Source organism: Ictidomys tridecemlineatus, chromosome 3, assembly GCF_052094955.1.
Source record: "Ictidomys tridecemlineatus isolate mIctTri1 chromosome 3, mIctTri1.hap1, whole genome shotgun sequence".
NCBI lineage: Eukaryota > Metazoa > Chordata > Mammalia > Rodentia > Sciuridae > Ictidomys > Ictidomys tridecemlineatus.
Window position 1 is genome coordinate 25,566,104 of NC_135479.1, and position 15,893 is coordinate 25,581,996.

Genomic DNA, 15,893 nt, shown 5'->3' on the forward strand with positions numbered 1-15,893 from the left:
GTTATGAACTCCCAATTTTACCCCGTATACAGATTGCTGTATCACATCAGTTACCCTTCCATTGATTGACATATTGCCTTTCTAGTGACTGATGTATTCTGCTGTCTATCCTATTCTCTACTATCCCCCCTCCCCTCCCCTCCCCTCCCCTTTTCTCTCTCTACCCCCTCTACTGTAAATCATTTCTTCCACTTGTATTATCTTGTTTTACCCCTCCTTTCCTCTTATATGTAATTTTGTATAACCCTGAGGATCACCTTCCATTTCCATGCGATTTCCCTTCTCACTCCCTTTCCCTCCCACCTCTCATCCCTGTTTAATGTTAATCTTCTTCTCAAGCTCTTCCCTACCCTGTCCTTGGTTACTCCCCTTATATCAAAGGAGTCATTTGGCATTTGTTTTTTAAAGATTGGCTAGCTTCACTTAGCATAATCTGCTCCAATGCCATCCATTTCCCTCCAAATTCTATGATTTTGTCATTTTTAAATGCAGAGTAATACTCCATTGTGTATAAATGCCACATTTTTTTTATCCATTCATCTATTGAAGGGCATCTAGGTTAGTTCCACAATCTTGCTATAGTGAATTGTGCTGCTATGAACATCGATGTAGCAGTGTCCCTGTAGCATGCTCTTATTAGGTCTTTAGGGAATAGACCGAGAAGGGGAATAGCTGGGTCAAATGGTGGTTCCATTCCCAGCTTTCCAAGAAATCTCCATACTGCTTTCCAACCAATTGTGATTTTTAACCCTACTTTCTTTGGCCTTAGGGGAGTGGGATGGAATGGGACAGAGACACCACAGACCAGCTTTGTGGATGCCCCAGTTTTGTCCCTGCCTTTCCCCAGAAGGGCCCTGGGTTCCCTTTTGCCTAGTACAGGAGTGAGAGCTAGGGCTTGGCTATCTGTGCCCCACAGTGACGGGACCCTCCTTGTCCTCCCACCAACAGTGTGCAAGTGGAGCTGTGCTTTGCTTACAACCAGAGTGCTGGGAACCCCAACTACAGGCGAAACATCAGTGAGTGCCAGGCACAGGGCGAGGGGGAGCACACTCACCTGGCTACTTACTGACTGCCCTGTGTACCTGTAGCCCTGGCCTATACCCTGGAGGCTGATCGCGACCGTCGCCCGCCCCGGCTGCGCTTTGCCAGAAGCCAGTCACCTGTCTTCCATGGCTTCTTCTCCATGCCTGAGACGCGCTGCCAGACACTGGAGCTGCTCCTGATGGTGAGGGAAGAGCACAGGGAGGAGACCCGTGTTTCCCCAGGTCAAGAGTGAGGGGCAGGGGTCTCCCCAGAGACAGTGTGGGGCAGGCAGCCTGGAATGCCATAGGCGGATGGATTCTAGATGAGGGTACAGTGCACAGTACCAGCACACAGTAGGCGAGAGATAGAGCCCCCGGGGTGGGGACGGGGCTAAGGTTCTTCTCACCTCTAAGAAAAGTGAGGGGGTTTGTGGGAGATCTTAGCTCACCTCTGGGGAAAAAAGGAGTCCATGATTGAGGGGCAAGTTCAATACCATTCCAGGGAGATTGAAAGGAGAAGGGGAAAATTCCTCCCGGGGAATAGATGAATGGAGGCTCAACCCCCACCTGGAGGGACCTCAGAAGGGAGAGCTAGCAGGCAAGATGGTAGAAAGTCTGAATCTGATGGTTGGACTAAGGGGTTCCAGGCTAACTTAGGGGGTCTTCAGGTTGGAGAGAGCGCCAGCTTCTCCCTCAGGCTCAGGGTGATGTGAGGAGAGGGTGACTTGGGAGAGGGCACTCTTGGCTCAGCTTGCCTTCTCTCCCCAGGACAATGTCCGCGACAAACTCCGCCCCATTGTCATCTCCATGAACTACTCTTTACCCTTGAAGATGCCTGAGGGCCCCCGCCTGGGGCCGCGCTCTCTGGACGCCTACCCGGTCCTCAACCAGGCGCAGACTCAGGAGAACCACACCGAGGTGGCTGGGGCCCAAGCCAGGAGGGCTGCAGGGTGAGGGCTCGCTCTATGGGGTGTAGCCTCTCACACCTCCGACTGCTCCAGGTCCAGTTCCAGAAGGAGTGTGGGCCTGACAACAAGTGCGACAGCAACTTGCAGATGCAAGCGTACTTCGTGTCTGAGCAGCTGCAGCGGCTGGAAAGGTGGGCTCTTAGCAGCGCTGATTGGCCAAGGGCGTGACGGGCCTCATTGGCTCACTGGGCTTGGGGCGGGGCCACACTGGACAGGGGCGGGGCCTCATAGTTAGATGAGCCTGAAAAGAGGAACTTAGATGGGCCAGGTGCGAAGTCTTCCAGGTGAGACTGTGGGGCATGGCCTGGCTGGCCAGAGAAGGAACTTTCCTCACCTAGGAGACCTGAGGGTCAGGACCTATGAATATGGGGAGTGTCCCGGGGGTTGGGCTTTGGGCTTAGTCCAGGGCTGCTCCCCTCAGGCTCCAGTACAGCAGAGACGTCCGGAAACTGCTCCTGAGCATCAATGTGACCAACACCCCAAGCAGGGAGAGGGCTGGGGAAGACGCCCACGAGGCACTGCTCAACCTGGAGGTGCCTCCTGCCCTGCTGCTGTCCTCAGTGCGCCCAGTGAGTGCCCACCACCAGGCCCCGAGCCCAAGTAGGGCTCCCCGTGTATTTGCACCCCCATGTTCATGTTCTTTACATGCATTATCCTTAATCGCGTCCCCACCTCTTCTGGGCTTGGCTTCCCCAATTGCCTGCCGTATCTTCTGCTTGGGAGCTTCTTGACCTTATTTGTCTTCTTTCTTCAGTCTGGGACCTGCCAAGCCAATGAGACCATCCTGTGCGAACTGGGGAACCCTTTCAAACGGAACCAGAGGGTGAGCACAGGCCATATCCTCCCACTCCTTGTGGGGCTCAGGCTGTTCCTCCTTCTCACCTGCTCGCACCTACCTTCTCGTCTGCTTGCCCTGGGGGCTTCCTTGAAGCAAAGAACCTGGAGGCCCTGGTGGGTGGTGGTGGTGGAGGGGGGTATGTGTGGGAATGAGGCCCAGCAACCAAGAAAAATTGGGCCACTAGGGAGCTGGGCACAAAGCTAGAGCAGGTGGAAGTAAGAAAACCAATTTTACTAAGTCCTGGGGTGTGCCCGCCCTAAGCTCAAGGGTTTCTTTTACGTGATGTTAATTCTCACAATGTTCTCTGAGGAGGTACGTGCCATTTTAGAGAAGAGAAAGCTCAGCCTTATAGAATTTAGTAATTTGCTCAAGGTCATGCCAAAGTCCAGATATTGCAAGGGAGAAAAGGGGAAAAGTGAACAAATAAGGTAGCGAGGTGGTCTAGGAGAGGAAGAGGCCATTATTGTTTGATTCTCCTCTTTCCCATCGCGACCCCTCCTGGGCCCCAATGTCCCTTTCTCCTCTGGCCCTTGTAGATGGAGCTGCTCATTGCCTTTGAGGTCATAGGGGTGACCCTGCACACAAGGGACCTTCAGGTGCAGCTGCAGCTCTCCACGTGAGTGGCCTTGTGAAGGCAGCCTGGGTCAGGGTGAGGTAGTATCAGGGCCTCTTTTCAACCCCTGTGTTCCCTTCCCAGATCAAGTCACCAGGATAACCTGCGGCCCGTGACTCTGAAACTATCTGTGGACTACACGCTCCAGGCCTCGCTCAGCATGTGGGTGCAACCCTGCTCCCCATGTCTCCCTGTCCCCAAGCTCCTCTGACACTTCTCTTGGCCTGCTAACCTCAGGTCTCCACTGCCCCTGGGTCTTCCTTTTGCTTCACCAAAAGTCACTGTCATTATTGATCTATCCTCCTATAGAGCAGGTAGAAGGGGAGTCATGAGCCACCCTAGGGCTAAGATATCAATCCCTACCATTTCTTTAGAGCTCATTGGGCAAAGGATTTTACATATGTCAATGGATCATCTTCTCACAACTGCCCTGTGTTTTTCCAACTATTATTAAGTCCACTGTGCAGATGGGGATACAGAGGTTCAGAGAGGAAAAATAAATTGCTTGAGGCCACACAGCTGGTAGGTACATGGCAGAGCTCAGGTTTATACCAGGTCCGTCTGATGTCAGAGGAGCGATAGTTAACCATCCTTGGTGCCCACCCTCTCTGCCAGGACCCCAGCCTCCCATTCCCCATGACTTGAGAAGCTTTCTTACCGTAGGGTGAATCACCGGCTACAAAGCTTCTTTGGTGGGACTGTGATGGGCGAGGCTGGCATGAAAACTGTGGAGGACGTGGGAAGTCCTCTCAAATATGAATTCCAGGTAAGGGTACCTCTGGGGTTCTGGTTGGGGACTCCTGGGAAAGTTGATGGGGGTTCATTCTGGATTGGGGGTTGGAGGATGGGAACGTTGGGATTGATGAGATGGAGTGGTTTGCTAGAAGACTGTAACCAGGAGGACACCTCTTGTGCCCATAGGTGAGCCCAGTAGGGGAGGGATTGGTGGCTCTGGGGGCCCTGGTCCTGGGTCTGGAGTGGCCCTATGAAGTCACCAATGGCAAGTGGCTGCTCTACCCCACGGAGATCACCGTCCACGGCAATGGGTCCTGGCCCTGCTCGCCACCCGGAGATCTTGTCAACCCTCTCAACCTCACTCTCTCTGTAAGTTCATGATGAGGAATGTTTTATTTGCATCTCATTTGCATTGAATCTCATTTGCGTGCTGAAGGATCCAAAGGCCCTCCCCACCTCATACCCCTTTGGGAGCCTGACTCTCCCCCCACCCTTTCCCCTCTCCCATCCCTGCTCCCACATTTCCCTTTGTCTTCCTAGCAAATATCTTACCTCTTCAGGACCCTGGGGACAGGCCACCATCTCCACAGCGCAGGCGGAGAGAGTTGGACCCAGGGGGAGGCCAGGGCCTACCACCTGTTACTCTGGCTGCTGCCAAAAAAGCCAAGTCTGAGACTGTGCTGGTGAGTGGTCAGGGCAGGGATGGGGAGCATCATGCTGACCCCGTCATGGGGTGGCCCATGAAGGCAGGGAGGTAGAGACTACTCACTGGAGACCCTTGTCTGCAGAGGCGAGGTGGTACCTGCCCTCAGGAGTCCCCAGACAGAGCAGGAGAACCACTGTCTGCCCTCAGAGGGTGTTCCATTCTGATAGGGAGCATCCCACACTGTGAACCAAGGGAGGAGACACCGCTCTATTCCAAGGGTGCCCTATCTATTGGGGACCACCCGGATGCTCACGGCTTTGGACACTAGGACTGGGGTTTGGGGAGGAACATGAGGATGTGTGAGGCATCCTCTGTAGGAAGGGAGACAGGAATGGCCTGGGAGCAGCAGAGGTCCAGCTGGGTGGACAGGCTGAAGGTGGTATCCCAAGGCACAGAGCTGAAGGGAAGGAGGCAGGCTCAGGCCAGGAGGGGCAGGGAGGAAGGGAGTTCTGGGGTTGGACCTCATTTATATAAGCAAGGGCCATAGTTAACATTACTCTTGTTCCTGGCATTTTGTGAGCTTGGCCCAAAGAACACGTCTTAAAGGTATATGTGTGAAGGCCAGGAGTGTGTGTGGATGAAGAGATGAAGTCAGGCTCCTTCAGCTCCCAGGAGTCGGGGGAAGTCTAGAGGGTGGAAGGAAAGGAGAAGGCACAGAGAAGCCAGAGACCCAGACCATCTCATGTCTCTTGTTCCCTGCCCACCTCAGTCCTGTTCCACTGGCCGTGCCCGCTGCGTGTGGCTGGAGTGCCCCATTCCTGATGCCTCCATTGTCACCAATGTCACAGTGAAGGCTCGGGTATGGAATAGCACCTTCATCGAGGTCAGTGCCCATGCCTGATGCCACCCACCTGGGTGGGGAGAGCAACAGGGGGAGGGTGAAACCAGGGTCACAGGGACTGTGTGTGTGTGCGCGCGTGCGTGTGTGTGCATGTGTGTGTGTGTGTGTGTGTGTGTGTGTGTGTGTGTGATAGCAGTGACAGCATTGTGTCTTATGCACAGCAGTATCCCTGTCACTGAGGGCCATGCCCGGGTGACATCTGCATGTCTGTGTGTGGATGTGTAATGTTTGTCTCCAGCCAAAATGACCTTCTCTCAGCCAGGTGCAGTGGCCCATCCCTATAATCCCGGCAGCTTGGGAGGCTGAGGCAGGAGGATCACGAGTTCAAAGCCAGCCTCAGCAAAAGCAAGGCGCTAAGCAACTCAGTGAGACCCTGTCTGCTGTGTCTGTACCTTTTCCACCCCCAAACCTTTGGCCCTGTGTTCCTTCCCCCTGAAATGCCATTTCCCGTTTTCCATGTGTCTCCTTCAGATACTTCATCTCTTTGCCATTTGTGAGGTCTTTTCTGACTTTAACAGCTGAAGTGACCTCTCTCCCTCGGGACACCCACAGAGCTTTCTGAGAAGCCGCACGTGTCTCCTATCGTGCCTGACTCAGGGTTGTAGCCTTCTCTTGCCACCTACACCAAACTTTTTTCCATGACTCACTTATAAATCTTTTCAGCTGAACGGGCCACATGGCTCCTGCTGCATCTACTCAGCTCCCTCATCAGAGGTCAAAAGCTGCCATGCACAAATGAGTAGGTGTGGCTCTGTGTCCCAAATATTTCATTTACAAAAGCAGGTGCAGGGCCATATTTAGCCCAGAGGCCTGACTGTGACCTTCATTGTCTCTGCTGTCCCCAGCATTCTAGCACAGGACCCGATGCACAAATGAAGGGATGAATGATGCGCATTTGTGTTCCGACTGACTGACAGACCCTTTGGGGTTGCTGCTTAAAGATGCTGCCTGGTGGGAGAGTGAGAGATTAGCTGTGCTTGGGGACAAGCAAGGATGCTCAGAGAGCCTTCAGTTTCTGCTTTTGACCCCCTTTCCCCTTCCAGGATTACAGAGACTTTGACCGTGTCAGGGTAGATGGCTCGGCTACTCTGTTCCTACGGACCAGTGTCCCCACCATCAACATGGAGAACAAGACCACGTGGGTGAGTGAGCGTGTTGACGAGGACTGCAGACCCTGGCCTGGAGCATGGAGTACAGGACATCTTTAAGAGCATGCAGATACTCTTGAGCTATGTGGGCCTCAAGCTTGGTAGCATGTGAAGTTCACCTGCAGGACTTGTGGTGTCTGAACCATCCCCCAGAGCAGTGGAATCTGATCATGGGGAAGGGACCATGGTATAAGGGTGTTTCAGAGTACCCCTAGGTGGGCTGGGGTTGTGGCTCAGCAGTAGAGCACTCACCTAGCACATGCAAGGCTCTGGGTTCGATCCTCAGCACCACATGGAGATAAATAAATAAAATAAAGGTATTGTGTTCAACTACAACTAAAAAATAAATATTAAAAAAAAAGAGTACCCCTAGGTATCCAGGCATGGTGACGCATGCCAGTAATGCCAATGGCTCCAGAGGCTGAGGCAGGAGGATCACAAATTCAAGAACAGCCTAAGCAACTTAGTGAGACTCTCAGCAATTTAGTAAGACCCTATCACCCTGTCTCAAAATAAGAAGAACTGGGGATATAGCACAGTGGTAAAGCACTAAAAATAAAAAGCACTCCTAGGTGATTCTGATATGTAGCCGATAAATAATAAATTGGGCTTAGATGAAAATTTTAAATGTAGTAATTAAACATGTCAGAAAAAATTCAGAACACAACCTTTAATTATGGGGAAAAATCACTTTATTAAACCCAAAGTTACAATGGAAAAATTTGACAAATTACATGAAAATTTAAATCTATATATAGCAAAAGAAATGGTAAAGAAACTAAAAGTACACATGACAAACTGCCTTTTAAAAAGTTTATAGCATATATGACAAAATATTGATATATATTTTAATATTTAAAAATATAAGTAGGTAGTATACATGAGGTGAAATACAGATGTTTCTCATTTTTTTTTTTTTTTTTTGGTACTGGGGATTGAACTCAGGGGTGCTTAACCACTGAGCAACATCTCCAGTTCTTTTTATTTTCTATTTTAGATGGAGTCTTGCTAAGTTGCTTAGGACCTCATTAAGTTGCTGAGGATGGCCTTGAACTTGTGATCCTCCTGCCTCAGTAGGAGTCTCTGAGATTACAGGCATGCACCACCATGCCCAGCACAAATGTTTAATTTACTCATAAGGAGATAAAAATAACAGAAAAAAAAAGAGTTTTTTCCTATCGGATTGGAAAATACTAAAAAGAGTAATGCTGGCTGATGCCGAAAGGAGGAGGGAAATTCTTTTGACTGGAGTATAAATTGGTGGATTCTTTTTGGAGATGAATTTGTCAATATCCATTAAAATTTAAAGCACTCATTTTCTTTGATCCAGCACATGATAATGTATCTTAAGGAGCTAATAGGACAAGTATCGGAGATAAGTGTATGGGGATATTTTAGAGCCCTGTGAATGAGGGCGGAAAATTGGAAACGATCTACATCTTTTGGTAGGAGATTGGGTCAATAAAGTGTGGTACATTTCCTACAGTGACTGCATGGCCCTCTGAAGGGATCAGGTCAGCTTTTACCAACAGTCAAGGAAGGATGATGATATTAGAGAAAAAAGGAGCCGGTCACAGAGGAGTGTGTAGTGTGACCCCATCAATGTGGATTATATGTAATAAAAAAAAAATGAAGAGATTCACCAGAGATTATAGAAACAGTTGTTTCTAGAGAGTAAAATTACTGGGAGCATTTAATTTTCTTTATATCATTTATACATTTTTATATAGTTTTTGTTTTTTTAAGTTATAAATGGACACAATACCTTTATTTTATTATTTTATTTTTATGTGGTGCTGAGGATTGAACCCAGTGCCTCATGCGTGCTAGGGGAGCACTCTACCACTGCCATACCCTAGCCTAATATTTTTTGTTTTAGATAGACACAATACCTTCATTGTATTTATTTTTATGGGGTGCTGAGGATCAAATCCAGTGCCTCACACCTATTAGGCAAGTGCTTTACCACTGAGCTACAACCATATCAGAGAGAGAGAGAGAGAGAGAGAGAGAGAGAGAGAGAGAATTTTTTAATATTTATTTTTTAGTTTTCGGTGGACACAATATCTTTTTTTAAAATATTTTTTAGTTGTAGTTGGACACAATACCTTTTTTTCACTTATTATTTTTATGTGGTGCTGAGGATCGAACCCAGGGTCTCATATATGTGAGACAAGTGCTCTACTGCTGAGCCACAACCCCAGCCCCTGGACACAATATCTTTATTTTATTTTTATGTGGTGCTAAGGATCGAACCCAGCATCCCACGCATGCCAGGTGAACACACTGCCACTTGAGCCATATCCCCAGCCCATCATTTATATTTTTAAAAATAAAAAAAAAATAAAATTCAAAGTCATGTATAATCAGGAAAAATCATATTTATGTATATTTTGAACAGCCCTAACCCCAAAATCCTAAATGCTTCAAAATCTGAACCTTTTTCTAAAAAATATTTTTTTTCAGTTGTAGATGGACACAATGACTTTATTTTATTTATGTGATGCTTAGGATTGAATCCAATGCCTCACACGTGCTAAGTAAGTCCTTTACCACTGAACCACAACCCCAGACAAATCTAGACTTTTATTTTCTTTAGTTGTAGATGGACACAATACCTTTATTTTATTTATTTGTTTTATGTGGTACTGAGAATCAAACATAATGCTTCACATGTGCAAGACAAGTGCTCTACCAATGAGCCATAACTCCAGTCTCCCAAAATCTGAACCTTTTTGAACATCATGCTCAATAAGTAAAATCTCTGCAAATATAAATATTCAAAAAAATCCAAAATCTTAAACAAAATCTAAAAAAATCTCTGCAAATATAAATATTTTTTAAAAATCCAAAATCTAAAACACCCCAAATACTTTGGATAAGGGGTATTCAATCTGTACATACATATACACACCACTCCATTATAGGGAAAGAAGATGAATACTAGGTGTTATGCATTGTTTGTGGCTTTTTTTTTTTTTTTTGGGTAAATGTTTATGGAGGGCTTGCTGAATAGCAGGTGTTGCTCTAAGCAGTTTATTCACATTTAACGTGTTTAATCCTCCCTAGCAACCTATGCGGTAGGTATTATTATAATTCCCATTTTACAGATAAGCAACAGAGAGGTTAAGCAATTTCCCCAAGGTCATGCAGTTAGTGAATAGCACAGCTGGACTCAAACCTGGGTCGACTGGCTCCAGAACCCATGCTTTTGGTCACTTCACTAAACTGTGAGTTAGGCATTATGATCTCCTTATCAGAGAGCATGAAATGGTGATTCAGAGAGGTGAAATTACTTGTCCCAGGTCACACAGCTCATCAGGGATGGAGCTGGTTCTCAAATCTGAATATGTGGGTCACAGTCTCAGATGCCAGGCTGCCTCCAGATCTGGGGCTGCTCCTCTGGAGCCAGATCTGTGAAAAGAAGCAGGACAGGTAGACCTGCTGGTGTCAGTGGGGCTGGCAAGGGATTTATCCAGTCCCTGGCTGCCCCCTACTGGCAGCAAGTCAAACAGCAGGGCCCCAGGCCCAGCTAGGATAAAAAAGGGTGAGTCTGGAGTCTTAAGTGTGTCGACAGGACAGGGGCTGAGTCCTTTCTCTGCCCTCTCCAGTTCTATGTGGACATTGACTCTGACCTGGTGGAGGAGCTACCAGCTGAGATCGAACTGTGGCTGGTGCTTGTGGCCGTGGGTGCCGGTCTGCTGCTCCTGGGGCTGATCATCCTCTTGTTGTGGAAGGTTAGGACCACCAGCCCACCTTGGGGACTCCCACTCTGGGACCTCCTGCCAGCACATGCTCACCAGCCCTCCCTTCATCCCACATTTCCCCATCCCAGTCCTCATTTCCATCTCAGCCCCACCTTTACCCCACGTCCTCCCCACCTTCTCCCAGCTCTAGTCTCACCCCCTTGCCTGGGCTCATGGGGGGAACAGCAAGCTGGAAAGGGGAACACAGGAGCTCCGGCCTCTGGTCATACCACCAGGCTGGGATCGGGTCCCAGGCCTCCAGGATCCCCAGTCCTAAGCCCTAGCCCCTAGAGCTGCTGGCCCGACCCCCAGCGCCCCTGATGGCCGCTCCCCACCTCCTCCCCTCCAGTGCGGCTTCTTCAAGCGAGCCCGCACTCGCGCCCTGTATGAAGCTAAGAGGCAGAAGGCGGAGATGAAGAGCCAGCCGTCAGAGACGGAGAGGCTGACGGACGACTACTGAGGGGGGCAGCCCCCCACCCAGGCCCACCCGGGTAACGCGGCCTCCGGGCCCTCCTCCCCGAGTGCCCCAGCTGGCCGGGGCCTCTGTCTCTGTCCTGTCTCTTCCTCTTGGCTTAGGGGCCTGCTCTGACCTCCTCTGTCCCCATCACCACCTCAAGACAGCAGGCTACTCTGTGTGACTTCCCCTCTGTCCCCCAATCTAGCTCTCAGGGACTTAGACCCCAAGAAGAAACCACAAAAATCCTCCCCATGATCACTTTGATTTTTGGGGGATTGCAAAAGGGTCAGAGCCAAGGCTAGGCTCATGTCTGTAGATCATGAGGCATGTCCAGATGATTCCACACCCCTGGGAAGGAGGGCACTGGTAGACTCCTGCCTCCTGGGATACAGCACTTTTCCTACTGAGCAGTACCCACCTCCTTGGGATAAGCAACCGACCCCCCAGTGCTGGTCAGGGGAGACCACCCCACTCTCCTGGCCCATCACTCCACCAGTAGTCTCTGCGGCTGCCCTTTGGTCTCCATCAGCTTCTTCCTCTCCTCTCTGCCTTCCTCAGTTCCTCTTTCCCCTGGACCTGGGGTGGGGGAACTAATCCTCCTTGTCCATCTCAGTGCAGGGACATGGGGCATGTTTGAGTCAGGGTCCTGGCTTTGAGGACTGGGAGTCTGGGGGGAGGCTGGCACATCTTACTTCCACTTGAACCCTGGATAGTGATTCATTTTCTCTTCTCGCCTAACTCCAGTGTGACTTCTTTAAGCGGACTCGCTACTACCGGATCATGCCCAAGTACCACGCGGTGCGTATCCGGGAGGAGGAGCGCTACCCGGCTCCAGGGAGCACTCTGCCCACCAAGAAGCACTGGGTGACCAGCTGGCAGACTCGAGACCGATACTACTGACATCCTTCCTGACCCCACTCCCTCCTCCCCTGGTGTCCCCTTTCTTCCTATTTATCATAAATTATGCCTTTGACAGTCCACAGGGGCCATTGCCTTTGGCTGGCACCAGCAGATCAAGGCACACGCACGTCTTTGGGCGGAGGCATGTGCTTCTGGCTGCAGACACCTCCCAGCGGGACCTTGCAATGCTGAGCACATGGCAGCCCTGTGCCCTAGACACGTGGAGCCTGCTGCTTGTGCCCTGGGCTCGTGCACCATGGGTAGTACATGGACGCACCCCGTCCCAGTCTCTGCCTACATCAGAACCTAGCCAAGGGGCCTCCATGTGGTGATGCCTCCCCCTTTTGCACTGGATCCATCTTGAGCCATAGTCACTGGACCGATTTTGCTGTTGAGAGTAAACTACTGATGGGAAGCAGCCAGCTGGGCCCAGCCACAGAGTTGGGGTTCTATTAAAGGCTGTCCAGGGGCGTCCAGCATGCTGAGATCCAGGAGCAAACAAACTAGAAAGAAGGTCCCAGGGCGGCTTTCTTTCATGGACCTCCTTGAAGTATCTCTCCCTGGAACTATCAGGGCAGACAGCCCAAAGGAACAGAGACAGACGGCAGGACATCCTGGACCGGAGGCTCTGGGCCTGCCCTGGAGCTTGATGGAAGTCTCTAGAGAGCAGGAGACCAGTCCTGGGCCAGACAGACGGCAGGACGCAGAGGAGATACCAATCCTGATCCTCTGCTCAGAAAGGCCTGGAAAGACCAAAGAGGGAGCGACGCTTGAATGTAGGGCAGGGAAGGAGCCTGTCCCTGATCCCACCCCAGGCCAGGCTCCACTCTGGTGCCCCTCCGCCCATGAACTGGGGGCTTAGAGGTGGAGTCCTTGACTGTCCTCAGCTTCCAGAGCCAACCTGGCTCTGGCTCCTCCCCAATGGGCTACAGAGGAAGCCAAGGCTTGTTCCCAGGACCTCCCCTGGCCCCTGCCCACCCCCTCCACGGTACTGTAGCAGGGAGCTCCTGCCCGCCTCGTGCCTTCTTTGTACACAGGCTTCTCACTGCAACCAATAAATTGCTCCCAGTTTGTACGTGCGGCACCTGCCTTCATCCTCCCCAGCTCAGCCCAAACAAATGACGACATCACCACCCAGCTGGCCCCAGGTAGACAGAGCTGGCTGCTGGGCTCTCAGAGGTTTGAGGGTAAAGATCTGTGGAGGAGACGCCAGCCCCTGCTCTCAGGGCTGCCCTTGCCTAAAGGCTGGTCATAGACACACAAATGAGATTGAGAGGCGAGGATGAGGGAAGAGCCCTGAGCAGACCCGGTAGGACACAGACCAGTCTCTTGGAGCACAGTGTGCTGGCCTGGGAAGGCAGGGTGGGGTGCAAGGATGGGAAGAGGCACAAGCTACTGCGTTGTAGGAACAGGTAGTCCTGGCTGTCACAGAACAAAGATGGTACATGGATAGAGAGACATCCCTCAGCCAGTGACTGAGTTCACGTAAGAGCCTGCTTTTCTGCCTCTGTTTCACGCACCACCACCCCTGAGCACCCTGATGCAATCACGGTGAACCAGTTACCCAAGGCTGCAAAGACGAGCAGGTCATAGTATCCATCCCCCAGCCTCTGAGCAGGAGGCCCTGGAGCTCTCGTCTTTTGCAACCTCCCTGGGAGTGTTTGGTACGAAAGCTTAGGTGGCCCACCATTTGGATGAAGCTCCCCCCTTGCATCCCGTGTTTCCTGAAGCACTTCCTCCTCTGTACTGAGGTTGTCCCCTCCACTCAGGCTTGGAAATGGAACAAGGCTGTGTCCCTTGATTTCTTGACTCCAAGTTGCGTATTAATACTGTTCATTTTCCCCAAGGCTAAGCTGGGGATGTAGCCCAGTGATAGAGCCCTTGCCTAGCATCAGGCCCACTAGGTTCCATCCCTGGCACCAAACACCAACCAAACAAATGAATAAAGAAGGGAGAAAAGGAGAGAATTTTATCTAAAGCTCTGACCCTTAACAAGATTCCAATAACAGGTGGAAATAACTGTCTGAAGAAATCTAGGAGCAGATGCCAGATTGAGCCACTCAAGAGCCCTCAGGCCCAAGCTATTCTGGAAGTTCCTCCTGATGTCTACCTGGTGTCTCTCAGCCTTGACCTTGCGGCAGCTCTCTGCCCGCCCCTCTTTCCAGCAGGGTCCAACACCCTTCCTGCACCTCATCCCTTCATTTTCTATGCTGGAGTTTCCCCTGTTTCAGGATGATTGATAGTGGAATGTTCAGTTCCCCCAGGAAAATCCCAGCCCCACCCCTGAGAAGCCAAGTTCTTAGAACCCAGTGATCAAAGACCTTCATTTTCCAGAATCTGGAATTCACTTGTTTGGGAATAACACCATGATGGGGGTGTCAAATCCCAGCTCATGTTGAGCAAAACTGAGCCCAGATCAGTCCTGTGCTTACAGCCACTTCCTGCTTGAGTCAAAGGAGAGTTTATACACCTCTCTGCCTGGTTGCACATGCCCAGTCCGACACTCACCCCAACACACACACACATGTGCGTGCATAGGCTTGGGAATAGACAATCTTCCTACTAAGCCACTTCTGAGTATAAGACAGTTGCAGGACCAGGGCAGCTACACTTCTAGGCAAGAAACACGGGTGGTAGAGATGCCACCACGGCCACTACAAAAGCACGCTCCACAGTGCCAAGCTTCCTGAGCTCCCGGGAGCCGGGAGCTGCAGCACCTCCAAACTGCATCCCAGAGAGGGTCTTGGCTCTTGCATCTCTAAAAGAACCATCAAGGTGATTCTTTCCTTTTTGGGTAGCAGATGGCATTGCACTTCCAGGTCCCCCCTTGTTGGGTGAGGCCATGTGACTCATTCTGACCAATGAGCTTGAACAGGAGGGAAGCAACTCAATTGTAGGCTGGGTAAATTGTAATTTACCCTTTAATTGCTGGTGTAAAACTGCTGCTGTGGAAACCTGTGTTGAGATGAAGTTTCTATCAGCCTGAGAGTCCCCTACCAACCCATATTGCATGGGATGTGGGATGTTTGAGGATTGGGAGCTTTGGGGAGCTCAGCACCACCTCACCTAGCATGACTGGGTTGCACCCTGCCGCAAGCTCTGCAGAAGGAACTTTTATTCAAGCATAGAGCCCACTATGTGGAAGTTGAGCTCTAAGATGAGGGTCATGGGAACTCTCTCCCTCTCTTACACCTAGGCTCAGAGTCCTGGGCTTGTCCTTGTTATTTTGACAATAGTAATAGTAACAGATACTGGATTGCCAGATTCGTGGGACCCCAATAGACCTCCAGGAGTTGAATCCGATGCAATCACACAAGAGTCTTGATTGCAAGCTCGAGCCTGGACTCACAACCGTTCCTGATGCAGCGGTCCCCCAGGGAGTGAGTCCTGGTCCATTGTTCAGTGAGATTTTATAGGTTTTGGGGGATACTCTATGTGTCGCAACATCACACAGCAAATCATTCCACATGGCAGGAAAAGTCAAACAACAACTCTTAACATTGATTTGCACATTCACTGGCAGGAACAAGTTAGTAGGGGTGATTGGTTAGTACAAGAAGGGGATTCCTTTGAACTGATTGGTTTAGGCCACGAGGGGTGTACATGCTAAACTACATGGTTTCCCAACATGTTATCAACCACCATAAACTACTGGGTGGTCATCTGGCATCCCCAGTATTTTCCCTGTCTCATGCTGATTGGTGGTTGCTAGGGGGTTGCTATGGGTCTTCACCAAGCCTAACTGAGTCAGGGACACCTGGCCCCACAGATCTCTCCTGTTATTTGCAGACAAACAACTCAGCAGGGTGGGTATGTGCTTAGGAGTGCTCTGTGGGTTTTTCCAAGGACAAGGATCATGCCCCCTTCCTTAGGACAGGCCTTGAGGTAGAAGCTGGTTTCTCAAAAATGGAATCACATC

The 15,893-nt window shown here is 50.5% G+C and overlaps 1 protein-coding gene across 4 annotated transcripts in view; it reads left to right on the forward strand.

Annotated features, from left to right (window-relative positions):
- The window catches only part of Itga3 (integrin subunit alpha 3), a 29,642-nt gene extending 16,593 nt beyond the window's left edge, over window positions 1–13,049 (forward strand). For 2 of the 4 annotated variants that reach the window (XM_078042202.1, XM_005321678.5), the window contains 16 exons: window positions 949–1,016; window positions 1,089–1,225; window positions 1,791–1,940; window positions 2,024–2,121; window positions 2,412–2,559; window positions 2,745–2,813; window positions 3,365–3,444; window positions 3,526–3,603; window positions 4,105–4,207; window positions 4,363–4,545; window positions 4,737–4,859; window positions 5,592–5,705; window positions 6,767–6,865; window positions 10,483–10,608; window positions 10,967–11,108; window positions 11,819–12,052. In XM_078042202.1, the coding sequence (XP_077898328.1) occupies window positions 949–1,016; window positions 1,089–1,225; window positions 1,791–1,940; window positions 2,024–2,121; window positions 2,412–2,559; window positions 2,745–2,813; window positions 3,365–3,444; window positions 3,526–3,603; window positions 4,105–4,207; window positions 4,363–4,545; window positions 4,737–4,859; window positions 5,592–5,705; window positions 6,767–6,865; window positions 10,483–10,608; window positions 10,967–11,077 (1,687 nt within the window). In that variant the 3' untranslated portion in view covers window positions 11,078–11,108; window positions 11,819–12,052. Of the gene's footprint in view, window positions 1–948; window positions 1,017–1,088; window positions 1,226–1,790; window positions 1,941–2,023; window positions 2,122–2,411; window positions 2,560–2,744; window positions 2,814–3,364; window positions 3,445–3,525; window positions 3,604–4,104; window positions 4,208–4,362; window positions 4,546–4,736; window positions 4,860–5,591; window positions 5,706–6,766; window positions 6,866–10,482; window positions 10,609–10,966; window positions 11,109–11,818 lie in introns of all 4 variants that reach the window. The other 2 variants (XM_078042201.1, XM_005321677.5) reach the window with 1 other exon arrangement.
- The last annotated feature ends 2,844 nt before the right edge of the window (window positions 13,050–15,893 follow it).